Source organism: Pristis pectinata, chromosome 24 (assembly GCF_009764475.1).
Source record: "Pristis pectinata isolate sPriPec2 chromosome 24, sPriPec2.1.pri, whole genome shotgun sequence".
In the NCBI taxonomy this organism is placed as follows: Eukaryota; Metazoa; Chordata; class Chondrichthyes; order Rhinopristiformes; family Pristidae; genus Pristis; species Pristis pectinata.
Genome location: NC_067428.1, coordinates 14,068,858 through 14,082,421, shown reverse-complemented (window position 1 = coordinate 14,082,421; position 13,564 = coordinate 14,068,858). Strand labels below are relative to the sequence as shown.

Below are 13,564 nucleotides of genomic sequence, written 5' to 3'. Positions count from 1 at the left end.
TGTGGCAGGATCCACATTGATGGACAAGACTAGAATAACAATCTGCCGAAATGTAGATCTGATTTTTAAAAAATATTTATGATTAATCCTTCCTTTTAATGTAAAATTCTGATTTTTTTTTCTCTCTGTAATTTTTGATAATGTTTCAATTGCAATCTACAAAACTTGGAAGGTCATTTGAAAAACTATGTCTGCACTATCCTGCTATTCCCCTCAATTTCAAGTTTCTATTCAAGTCTCTTTTGGCAGTTGCTGCTGAATCCTTTCCCACCTCCCTATCAGGCAATGCATGGCAGGCAAGGGCATTCATCTGGGCAAAATTCATTCAGAGACTGGATTGTATCAATAAATGGAACCTTGGTTCTTTGATACCAATAAAGAGTAACTGAGCTCTGTACTATTCCAATCTGTGCATCCTCTGGAGTGGGATTTCCCATTTCTGATGCTTCTCACCTTCTCCACAAGGGGACACAGTAACACCAACAAATACAACTGGGTCCAGGAGCACTTCACCCAATCAGGCTGTAGTGGACCCAGCAAATTGTCACGTGACTAGGCTGGGCTCCAGGCAAGAATTATTTTTACTGCTGTGACTTAAAAATGCAGATTTGATTCATACATATGTTTTCAATTCTTAAGATAAATAACAATGTTAATTAAAATGCACATCTTTTACCAGATCTTTGGTGATACACAGCCATTACAGAGGCTATCAAATAACAGAATAAACTATTATATCAGGAATTTCAGCTTTTACCAGTAGAAACCAATAAGCCAGAACTGTCCTGAACATTCAGGTTATCCAACACACAGCAGCAGTGATGGGAAAACTGGGAAACCTGAAAGATAATATTGTGAACGAGACAGGCACCAGTGGTTGCAGTTGCCCTTGGTTTTGATGCTATTACTGATCTGTGTAAAGTGGAGCTGCTGCCCAGAGTGGAATTTTGATCAGCTTCCAACACAGGTTTCATCTCTTTTTGTCTCCCCTTCTCTGATGGCCAGAACTCTCTCGGGGGGGTACACAACCTAATGTCAATTATCTCCTGACTACTGGTCCCCAGTTCTGATTCTCTCTGGGGCACAGTTCCGCAGTGCTGACTGTGTCCAGAATGCACTTCCCCTGGGCTACAGTTCCCTAGCACTATTTCTGGGCTACAGCTTCCCCATCTTGACTCCCTCTGAGGTATAATTCCACAGAACTCTCTCTGGGCTACAGTTCCTCACTTACAGTTGGATGTCCTGCTACAACCAGCATATTTTTTTTGGAATGATCTGCAGACTAACTTTTCTCCTTCTGTGCTTTCACAATGTACCACATTGCATATCAATTTTCTTTCACTTTGATGTTGAGAAACTGTAAGTTCTGTCATTTTGCATTACTTTCTTCAAACAATGTTTGTGGGATGTTGGGTTAATACCCCAACTCCAGGTTATCCTAATAGCATGTAGAGCAAGCACATATTTTCTGGATCAATGAGTCATAATATTCTCCAAAATACAAAGCACTGCCCACAATTATTGATATCCTGTACAGTAATTTAAGAAAACCTATTGTATGGTCAGTGCTTTATGGGCTGAGACAATTTCTTAAGGACTAATAGTTCCATTCCACAGGTAGACAGATTGATAAAATGGAGGTCTCGCTGGATAAATAGAGTTTCTGCAATAATAAAAGAAGTAAAGGAGGGATAAGCAATTAAGAATGGGTTTGCCAGCAGGGTTTCAGCCTAAACTTGTGCATTTGTTGCAGCAGCAGGTAGCTCTCACAATCTGAGCTTATCATGTGTGTTTGATCTTCCAGGATACAATTATTCAGCCAATAGCTGAAACGTTCTCCTGCAGCCTCGTGCACAGTTATTTTGTTTGTGTTTGTGTGAATGCGGGTGTGCGCGCATGTTTGTGTTTGTGTGAATGCGCCTTTGTGTTTGGTGTGTGCGGACAAGGGAGAGTGAGAGAGCCCTGCCTGGTTGGAGCTTTTGTATGGGAATATAAATGTTCTGTTTAATTTTCTCAGTGGAAAGAAATTTCTGTCTCTGTCCCTGAGTGTTTGTGTGTTATTGGACTAAAAACAGAAAATGCGGTTTTCTGTCCTAGAAATCTTCAGCACTCATTTCCAACACCAAGATCTCCTGTCCTGGCCCACTGTCAATTGTCCACCTGTCACCCTGAAGTGTCACAGGGCCACCGTCCAACATTAAAGGCTGCATGTAAATGTTACCTCTCATCCTGGGAGTGTAGCCAACACCAAGGAGAGGCAAAGAATGAGAAGAAAACTAGAAAGCAAAAAGTAAATCATTACAAAGTGATTTGTAACAGTAACTGCTTTCCAAAATTGATAGAAATACACTTCTAATCTTATATTAGATAACTATTCACATCTTAATTACATTGTTCTAACAGTGTCTAAAAAACCACAGCCTAGGTACAAGGTGAGAGGTAGGAGCTTTAGAGGGGATCTGAAGGGAAGCCTATTCACACGGAGTGGCTGAGATCTGGAACACATTGTCTCTGTAAGTGGTGGAGCAGGTACTCTCACGTTTATGAAGCATTCAGCTAGCACTGGAATTGCCAAGGCATAGAAGGCTATGGGCAAAATACAGGTAAATGCATAGATAAGTAGAGTGGTCAGCATGGACATGGTGGGCTGAAGGGCCTGTTCTGTGCCGTGCAACTGTATGACTCTACAACTCCACTAGTCCCAAGTACAGAGTTCTTGCCACATTTTCCCCGTATGTTTCAGACCATTTGAGATTCCTAGTGGCAAGGTGTGACATAAAGGTAAGGGATCCTTCGGTTAATGAATGGTTGCAGGTTGTGTTTGAGAGCTTCGTAGTTCTTCTCAAGTTCACACTGGTACTCCACTCGCTCAGACGAGATCAGGCCCTTATTTTTAATTAAAGCATCTTCGCATCTGTAATAGACAGGAGAGGGACAATGTAACTGGAATGTAGGTCACACACAGACAAGATGTGCACATCATGTGCCTACAAGTAATTAGAAGAATGATTAATTAATTTGGAGGGTATGGCTGAAGGAATTCTGCAGATGAAGACAAAGTGCAAGGCATTGCAGACACTGGAAATGTGACACAGAAATTAGGAAAGGCAGAGGTACACAAGACAATAACCACTTGAGGCAGGGGTGAAACTCAAACTTCTCAGTGTCACAGTTGCTTAAGGAGCAGCACCTCATCTTCTGCCCCAGCAGGTTGAAACCATGAGGCTCAACAATGAATTCAACAGTCTTAGATCCCCAGCCTCCCCCCCTTCATATCGGAACTCTCCAGGTCAATGTAAGGTCTTCCACCTGTAACATTAACTTAGTTTTTCTCTCTCCGTGGTTGCTGCTTGACATTTCCAGAATTCTTTTATTCAGATTTCCAGTAACTCTTGTGTTCTGCCCCTCACCATTTCAGCATGTTCTTTTGTCTTTTTCTCTCTATAACTGCAGATAAATCTATTAGACTGCTCCGAAAGCATTGTGTCACCCGGAAAACCTGGTCTCCATCCTTTCACAAACTTTCCCTCCGTTCACTCCATCCCTTCCTCTCTCTATAAGTTAAAACATGTTTCCTCTTGCTTTTCCTGTTCTGATGAAGTGTCCTTCACCTGATGCAGTGACTCTATTTCTCTGTCCATAAGTTCTGCCTGACACGCTGACTATTTCCAGCCTACTCTGTTTCAGTTTTTATTCTTAGTTTCACAACCTGCTTCAGAAATAAGAAGTAAGTAACGTACACAGACAGAATCAAAATATGGGTGGACAAAAATAAACAGACACAAATACAGAGAAGTATAGGCGAATTATTTGCTGAAGTAGATTAAGGAAGCACTGAAGGACAGAAGTATTGTCTTTATAGTATCTTTCATGACATTAGGACATTACAGATAATAAAATACTTTGAACCATAGTCTATGTTGTCATATAGGGAAATGCAGTAGACAATTGGCACACAGCAAATTTCTCTTCTGCTTTATGATACCCCTTGAAACCAACTTCTTTATTCAAGCATTTAGTCATCTAAGTTAATATCTCCTCAGGCAGCTTTATGTCAAATTTTGACAGCTCTCATGGAGCATCTTGAAGTAATTTGTTACCTCAAGTGGACTTGTTGAGTGGGCACCATGGTCAGCATGGACTCATTGGGCCTAAGGCCTGTATCCGTGCTGTATTGTTCTACGACTCTAAGTGAGAGTCTTTGCTGTTGGTTAATATCTCTTTGAGAGATGGCATCTCCTATAGTGTAGCAAACTGGGGCAAAACTATGAACCTACAACCTTCTGACTTAGAGGGAGAGTGCAACCAACAAAGCCAAGGCTGGCAATGACAAACAGCAGAGATCTAATGGATGGCTAAGTGACCGCCTCAGCGGGGACCTGATTAAAATGTATATTGGAAGCTAATGCAGCTATAAAAAACATGGGGATCTGATTTGAACATTAATAGAACACTGGCACAGCAAGGCTCCTTTCACTGTTCCTTTTGACTTGAATAATTTACCCAGAGCTCCATATGAGAAGGAGAGAGCTGAAAGCGACCAAAGAAATTGGAAGGCTTGTTCAATGATAATGTGTTTCATTCACCCCATCTCCACTGTAAAGCAAGGGCTGGGGTGTGGTGCTGGGAGTCCAACGTTATTCCCAGAGCAGTCAGGTCAGTCAGACTCCATGAAGAAGCTGGTAGGTTTTCAGCTGACTGTTTTGTGAACAGGATCTGATGAAGTACAACTCCCACATTACACAGAAAACTAAAGGTGCTCAAGGACAGCAGACCGCCAGGGACAATTTACCGTTTCAGAAAGTCCTTGAAGCAGATGCGGAGTTTGTTGTGGTGTCTGAAAAGTTTAGGGTCGTCAGGAATTTCAGACAAAAAAACCTGAGCAACTTCTAAAGGACCCTGAAATAAAAATAAAATATGGAATTAAATGCTTGCACTGATTTATACCCTGAAGCATCCATTATATAGCACCATGTTGTACCCCAGTCCTTCCATCATTCTCCAGCATGTTATACCCCAATTCATCCATCTTACTGCACTATGTTCTATGCCAAACATCTGTATAAAACAGAGCAACGTGAAAGATGGACTGGGGTGTAACTGGGGTATCATGATACCCTGTGTTATATCCTGGACCTTCATTGTTCTGTAATATTGGTATTGGTTTATTATTGTCACTTGTACCAAGGTACAGTGAAAAACTTGTCTTGCATACCGATCGTACAGGTCAATTCATTACACAGTGCAGTTACATTGTTATATTTGGCCATCTATTACAGTACACTGTTTTATATCCTGAGTCATATATCATACAACCCTGTGGCTTACCCTGGTCCATCCAATGCATCCGTATGTTATACCTTAAACCAACATTGCATAACTGTATATTATTCCTTGGACCATCCATTGCACTGCTTTGAGTGTTATATTGGGGTCTTTCTTTGGTCACTCCCTGATACATCCTGCTATTATAATGCTTTGTGTGTTCACGTCTGGCTCGGTCCTTTACACACCTTTGGTCTGCAGGTGGTAACTAAGATGTGAAGACCTCCTTGGTTAGAGAAGTGCTAAGATATACCTCCTTCAGCCATTCAAATAAAATCACAAACATTGCAGTAGAGTTTGGGGAACCACAGCAGGCTCAAATCACATCCCATCTTATAGATCAACACGAGCCTCACTGGTGCCCCTAACAAGCTAAACATTTTTTTCTCCTTTATTCTCATGAGCCCACCTCCCTCAGACCGTCCCCCGAGAAATGCGCACACCTGATTGACAGTGGGCCCCACAGACCCCTGCAGCACCATCTGCAGCAGCTTCAGGTTGGGTGGGTGTTCACTCGTTGCCTTTGCCAGCTCGTGAGTCTTCTTCTGCATGTCCTCAATCACAGCTTCAATTGGTCTCAGGCTAATCTGAAAAACATGGAATATGAACTGGAATCTAACTGACTGTTGAAATGGCAGAGTGACCGGGGAACTTGAAAGAAATTGTCTTCTGGGCAAATCTCAAATTGTTCTTTTTGTGTCGATATTCTACCCCACCCCAACCAATCACACCCCAATGCGTAGCCCATACCACCCTGATTCTGATGAGTGGGTGCTCAGGTGACTCCAGCAGGTTTTATGAAAGACTGAAGCTGATCGACCCTGAACTCAGACCCTGTGAATTACTTCCCCAATGTGTTGATGTCCAACCTGCACACCTAGAGCTAATTAAACTCCAGCATGGTTCCTGCTCACACCAAGGGAGTCCATACACAATGATCGACAATCAATGTCATTGAACTCAAGTTAAACAAAAGGTTTTATAACATTCCGACTACAGTAAAACTCCAAGGGAGACCAGCTGATGGGTAGAAGCGAGCTTAATATAGAAGCGACACATAGCCTTTCTGTGGAGCCATTGGGAACATTCAACTATTGAAATGGTACAACTAATTCAGTGGAAGGTGCTGATCAGACCAGCCACGAGGAGATGAAGCTGAAGGCTGCCTCCTCTTCAGAGTTGAGTCATAAAGTTGTACAGCACAGGAAAAGATCCTCCGGCCCACCATGTCCATGCTGCCCATGATACCTATCTATACTAACCCATTTACCTGCATTAGGTCCATAGCTTTCAATGCCTTGCTGACAGCACATTACCACACTCTTCCGGCAGATGCATTGATTTCATATTCAATATATTGTACAAGTCATTTTCACCAGTCCATAGATAAATAATTAGCAATTATTCCATTGTTTCATACAAGGCATTCTTGCAGATTCTCTGTGTTTCTTCCTCCCCAGTGCCTCTTCACACACTGTAATTGCCAGCAATGATTCACTGGCATCTACTGAAGGGTTTTCCCCAGTGTCCTGGCCAACTTTTATTTATCATGTTGCTGTTTGAGGGAGCTTTCTGTGTGTAAATTTCCAGCCACATTTCCTGTTTGACTTCAGAAGTACCTTATTGGAGCTGTAAGGTATTTGGGACAACCTGAGGTCAAGAAAATCATTCTAGAAATGCAGGCACATTCTTTCCAAAGACATGGGAGAAAGATCAACATACACTGGTTTCACAGTGCGAAATGCAAGGTTTGATCCAACCATGTATTCAAGGATGCTGCTGGTCTCAACTCATCTACACTGAACTGGGGATCTGCAAATACCAATCAGGTGTCAGGTTGATGCTCATTGGTTGGGATGAGCAGGGCAGTGCGAGGTGAGAAGGCTGAAGGTGTGTGGGCTGGAAGAATGTGGGCCAGGCAGAGGTATCATGGGGGAGCCGAGACAAGCTGGCAGGAACATACACTACTTCAGTGGTGCCACAAGGAATGTACCAGTTCCTCTGGGATCCACAGGAACAATGTATTCTCACCTTTTGGGAGCCTGCTACTTCGATCAGTGTAGACCTGGAAGAGCAGGCCCACATAAGCTCTCCTGACTTCATTAACAATATTACATTAGGATCCTAGAATTGTTGTTAAGGCTTCATTTTGTACATGCAACATGTTTCAGGTAGATGTAACCCAAATGTTGGCACCTTCCTCTTTGGCATTTTCAAGGAGGACAATGGCCTAACATCCATCACACAAACATTGATTTCTTTAGGTCAAAATCAGGGGCAGATACATTCAATATTTCCCCGAGTCGTAATAAAAAGAGTTAAGTTTTGTTCTACTTATTGTTAAACCTGCAGTACGTATACAGTTTTCTTTGACAGTGATTATCTGCTAACAAAGTATTTGCTCTGCCAGAATGGTTACATATCTTCAGCAGCAGACAACAATCCTGAGTGAAAGATGCTTCTAGTGGAGTCTCCAGGAAGCTGGAGCTGAGGAGGGAGTCAGTGATAGTTTCTCTTTAACTGTATGACATTGCCGTGGATGCACTCTTTAAAACCAGCAGCTGCTCTGAAAGACACGTCCTCTGCCCCTCTTGTCAGTTCCTTGCCGCTTGCCTGTCCTCTCCCCCCTCTCCCCCCTCTCCCCCCCTCCTCCATTCTGACTCTGTAAGAATAACTTAAAACCAACTGTTCCAGGTTCTCTAAACAAGGCTTTGAAGCATCTTCGGTGGGAGTCTGGATGCACTTGTTCCTCACACTTACTGGCAAGTTAGACTCAGGCACCGGAAGCACAGGACTGGAATTTGTGCACTGACCAATTACTCCTTCAAATCCACTCACTTCCTAAAAGTCAAAGGTGTTCTATGGGAATCCAAATGAGGCCAAACTATGCCCACCTCTTCTTTGGAAATGTGTAACTTTCCTTCTTCCAGTCATACTCAGTCTCCCTCTCTTACTTCATTATTGATACATACGCCGACTATCGGTGCTGCTGTACAAAACATGGGAGCTTGCTGCCAATTTCCACCCTGCTCTCACTTTCACATGGTCCATCCCCAACTCTTCCTTTCCCTTTCTTTATCTCCATCTCAGGATAGCTTGGTGACCATGAGCTCCTTTAGCTCCTTGACTACACTCCCTCCCACCCTGCTTCCTGTGAGCTTTCCATTTCATTTCCCAAGTTCCCTGTCTCAGTCTGTTCTGACGATGTTACCTTCCACATCAGTGCTTCTGAGATATCTCCCTGTTTTGTCAACCAAAGTTTCACCTTCATCATCCCTGACAGGGCCTTCAACCATGTCTATCCCACTTCCCAGACTTCTGCCACCACCACTTCTCCTTCCACCCTGAACAATGATAAGATTCCCCTTATCCTCACCTTCCACACGACCAGCATCCACATTCAATGGATTATCCTCTGTAATTTTCAACTCCACCAGTGAGATGTCAACATCAGGCAGTTTCCCCTTCCCTCCCACTTCAGTATTCCAAACAGTCAGTTCCCTTCATGAGTCCCTGGTTTGCTCTTCAACCTCCATCACCATCCATTCCCTCCTCACTGCGCCTTCTCGCACAACCTCAAGAGATGCAACACCGTCCCTTTTACCACCTCATTTCCCATCACCCAGGGATCAAGACACTGCTTCCAGTGAAGCAGGGAGTCACTTGTACGTCTTCCAGTTTAGTGCATTGCATTCAGAGCTCACGTTTTTCTCTCTCATCTTCTGGAATTTCAGATTTCACTCATCTCCTCCTACTTACACCTCCTTCAGGCACAGCTTTACCACCTTTGATCAGCCAGCACCATCATTTGCATTACCCACACTCTCCTGGTTTCCACCTTACCATCCCTTCCCCGCTTTCCCTGCAACCTGAAACTTGTTTCACTTCTAACTTTTACCATTTCTGGTGGAAAGGCATCAACCTGAAAAGTCGACTCTCTTTCTCTCTCCACAGATGCTGTCTGCACTACTGAGTATTTCTGGCATTCTCTGTTTTTATTTCAGATTTCCAGAATCTGCATTATTTTGATTTTGGATTGTATTTATTTAGCTTCTTTCACATCCTTAAGTCAACCCAAACAGCTTTACAAGTTAACGATATACTTTAAAAATGTAATCAAATACAGTTTCTTTGTGGCTGCTTACATGTAATCAGTGATGTTCGGTGATACAAGGAGGAGACAAAATGTGTGGTGTTCCAGCTATAGAGGAAAGTTTATCCAGCATGGGCAGAGGTATTGTGTAGAATCAACCCTATTCAGAGCAGTTGTAGTAGTTCTGTTTGAGTCATCTCTCTTTCCTCCTCCAAGTCACTTTTCAAAATCTACCTCTTTGACTGAACTTGTGGTCACTTGTTCTAATGTTTCCTTTGGCACGGAATCAACTGTTGTCTACGTCCCTCTAACATCTTGTTGTCCAATTGTTGTCTACGTCCCTCTAACATCTTGCTACATTGAAATAAACACACATGTCCATAAAATGCAGAAATAAATGTAAGCACCCATTTATACAAGCCAATACACATTCACATAATTAAATCTCCACATAAATACAAAAAATACTCCTTAAATACACAATGTGTCTTCTTTCTGATTTCAAATATCTGAATTCTTAATTTTCTTTGCACTTTGATAATTATCAAATACTTAAATTATACCCATTCCAAATGTTTTGGCAATAATTGTTTTTTACTTTCTCATCACACTGCCAAGAACTGGCGCTTAGTTTTTCTCTGAATTATTCAGCCCTGGTCATGTGTGTAATATTTTACAGCATCATAGAAAATCCTTTCTACAAGGCATTTTTCTTCTGATACCAAACACCCACAGAACATGAAAAGCAGTTAAATAATTTATATTTGTATTTACATTGTGCATTATCACAATTTAAATATCCAGAGTACAGTTGATTAGACTGTAGTGCAACACATCTGTGGTTGTGCAATTAACCGATCCTGAGACATGTGCAGAGTAAAATCCATCCTACAAAAAGCAGTGAAATTTAGTGTGGTTAGTTGAAGAAGGGATGTAGACTGGGAGACAACTTTCTTCCAATAATCCCAAGGCAAATTTACTTTCAGATGGACCACCAGATACATGTCTCATCCAAAAGATGGAATTGTTGAAACTGTGGGATATTATCAATAATTCCAAGTCATAGGGTGATCAGAAGTTGGTTGGGTGGTTGGAGATATAGGGTACAACATTTGTTGTCAGGAAAGTGGTATACAACAGGGATCTGTTGAGGGCTTTTAATCATACATCGGAGATTCAGATGAAGCAATAGGGAGTGATGTGAGACTGAATTAAAGATACAACAAGTAGTCAGATGAAAGTTAGAAAAGAACAAGTCAGATTAAGTGAATGGGAAAAACCTGTAGCAAATGGTGCTGGGTGTGGGGAAGTGGGAGGCAATCCAATTTGGATCCAATCATGGAATCACAAAAATCTGCAAATGGTCCATCAGGTCCATGCAGTTGTATATGGACCTTATGCTCTTCCTAGCTCTTGGTCCACAGCCCTTCCTTCAAGTGATCATTCAGGTAATTTTTGAACCCGGCGAGGGTTTCAGCCTCCACCACCCTTCCAGCCATAAATCCAGACCCACACCATTCACTGAGAGAGATAATTTCCCCGACTCCCCTCTATTTCTTCTACCATTTAATATAAATCCATGTTCCCTGGTTACTGACCTTGGGGAATATTAGATTCATTTCTGGGCAGTGCACTGAAGAGGATACTTCGGACAGTGAAAAATATAGTGCAAATTAACTAGAATGACAGTGAGCTTCAAGGGTTAAATTATGAGGAAGGGTTGCATAATCCTGACTTGTACTTCCCTGAGTTTAGAAGATTGAGGAGTGGTCTGATAGGGAATGTGTAGGGAAATTATTTCCCATTTTTGTGGAATCCAGTTCAAAGGGACACAATCTTAAAATTCAAACCAGAAAATAACAGAATGAAACCAGAAAGCATTTTGTAGCACAAAGGTCACAGGACCTCTGTCACTGCCGGTTCAGCTGAAACTTTCAAGACTGAGATTGATTATCACTAGGTAAAGACATTGAGTGACATGGTATAAAGGCAGTAAACAGGTTTGAGATGGAGATCAGCAAAGATCTATAGGAGGAGCAGAACAGGCTTGAGGGGCTGAATGGCCCACTCCTGTTCCATGCTTCAGTGAGCAGGGTTAAAACTCACAGCCTTACTGATGTAAGAACAGAGTGTGTTAAGGACTGAGCCAAGCTGACTCCTGAGTGGTGGAGGCCCTGAGCATGTGTCACCTCACCTCCTGTTTCTCTATGACATTGATCCTGGTCTTGATGTAAGGGAAAGCGTGTAAGGTTGTTAGGATGGTTTTACGCTTATACTGCTGGCTAAGCTCCCCGTGGGCCCGACCATTCAGTGTGTATGGGGTGCTGTAGATGAACCGCCTCAAGTTGGAATTCCTCTCGTAGTGGCTGACTCGATTTTTCAGCTCATACTCTTCAAAGTAGGGCTCAACGTAGGTCACCTGGATGTAGGCCTGTAAAGCAGAGAGTGTTTCATTGGTTTAATCATCTTCTCCAACTCAAGTTATTTTGTGCTTTCCAGTCAAGTTGCAGGCAGGCGAGCAGGAGCAGGAACTCCATGACATTAACTCTTCCTACCCTGAAGCCATTTGTGGCCTCTGACTGACATCATGGCTCAGAACATCAAAACTGCAACAGTGGATGGGTAATCCTGGAGCTTCCCTGGTCTGTGTGGAGGTTAAGGATTTCCCATAGTCAGTCACTCTCTGGACCTCAGGAAGTTTAATAGTCTCCCTGCACTGTACGGACAACACCACTTCACACAACATAAAACAACCTTGTACAATCAGTGAACAGATTGGGTCCCGTGTTTGTATTGTCCCTCTACAGACTGGGCCCCACTCTGTCACAGTGTCTGTGCTCTACCTGTACACAGACTGGAACCCACACTTTCATAGTGTCACTGCTCCGCCTGTACAGAAACTGGACCCCACACTGTGACAGTGTCTGTGCTCCACCTGTACACAGACCAGATCCCAGTCACAGTGACACTGCTCCACCTGTACACAGACCAGGCTACACTTTCACAGTGACACTGCTCTGCTTGTACACAGACCAAACCTCACACTGCTGCAGTGACTCAGCTCAGTCTGCACACTGTGTGCCTGCCCTGGCACACTACCATTGCCCAGCCAGTACAGCCCTGTCTGCCCCACTTCCTCTGGTATTTTTGTTCTTGGTTTCATTAACTGTTTATTTGATGACACCAGCAACAGCGAATAACACACCTTATTGGGATCCAGGCTTTCCTTCTTAACTGGTGAAGAATCCTTGATCATCTCCACATGATCTTTTCCAAACATCCGTTTGTAAAATTCCTACAGCAATTACATTAAATAGAAATTTTAGCTACAAAATAGACACTCAACTCATCATACCCATAAATAGATTCTGCATAATAAGCAGGAGGAGGCTATTCAGCCCAGTGTGCACTTCCCTTGATATCTAAAAATCTATTGATCTCTAAAATGAATATATTCATTAACCGAGCCTTCTAGGCCCTCTTGGGTAAACAATTACAAGAACTCACTGCCCTCTGGGTAGAATTCCTTTCCTATATTCTTTTCCATTATCTATAATTTCCTCTGAACCACAGGATTGGACGGCACAGCCTGTGTGGCCACTGCCTCACAGCTCCAGCGACACAGATTCAATCCTGACCCCTGGTGCTGTCTGTGTGGAGTTTGCACCTTCTCCCTGTGCTGCCCCACTTACCCCAGAGAACAGAATGGGGTAGGTTACTGCCTTTTCAGGGGCAGTTTACCACATTGTTAAGGTGCGACAGTGTCCTTGATCCATTACCTCTAACCTTGAGGAGATCTCCACCAGTTTAGTGATCGCTGGTTCCTTGTAGACATATTCCTGCTCATCCAGCTCACCAAACAGCGACCCGTAGAATCCAACACGGAAATATGTCCCAAACATTCTCCTATTATCCTGCAAAATATGATTAGAAGAAGGGGAGGTTTTCACAGGAAGGCGGGTTTTTGTCATTGGGGATTAAAATTACTGCCGCTGGAGTAACAGTTATTCAGGAAGGAGTGGTACTTACCAAATCCAGTCCCATTCTGATCACCACCTAGTTTCATTCTTCCCAACACCCAGCCGTCCGTCATTACTTCTCTCTCCCCTCCCTCTACCTCTTCTCCCTCCCTCCTCCAGTCTTTCT

General features: G+C 43.0%; 1 protein-coding gene across 3 annotated transcripts in view; it reads right to left on the bottom strand.

Annotated features, from left to right (window-relative positions):
* Positions 1–563: 563 nt before the first annotated feature.
* Positions 564–13,564, bottom strand: part of LOC127582385 (dedicator of cytokinesis protein 7-like) — a 151,379-nt gene continuing 138,378 nt past the window's right edge. For 2 of the 3 annotated variants that reach the window (XM_052037571.1, XM_052037572.1), the window contains exons 41-46: positions 13,198–13,332; positions 12,624–12,713; positions 11,613–11,849; positions 5,769–5,912; positions 4,793–4,899; positions 564–2,914 (exon numbers count right to left, since the gene is read on the bottom strand). In XM_052037571.1, the coding sequence (XP_051893531.1) occupies positions 2,758–2,914; positions 4,793–4,899; positions 5,769–5,912; positions 11,613–11,849; positions 12,624–12,713; positions 13,198–13,332 (870 nt within the window). In that variant the 3' untranslated portion in view covers positions 564–2,757. Of the gene's footprint in view, positions 2,915–4,792; positions 4,900–5,768; positions 5,913–9,470; positions 9,773–11,612; positions 11,850–12,623; positions 12,714–13,197; positions 13,333–13,564 lie in introns of those variants that run through there. The other variant, XR_007958109.1, reaches the window with a different exon arrangement.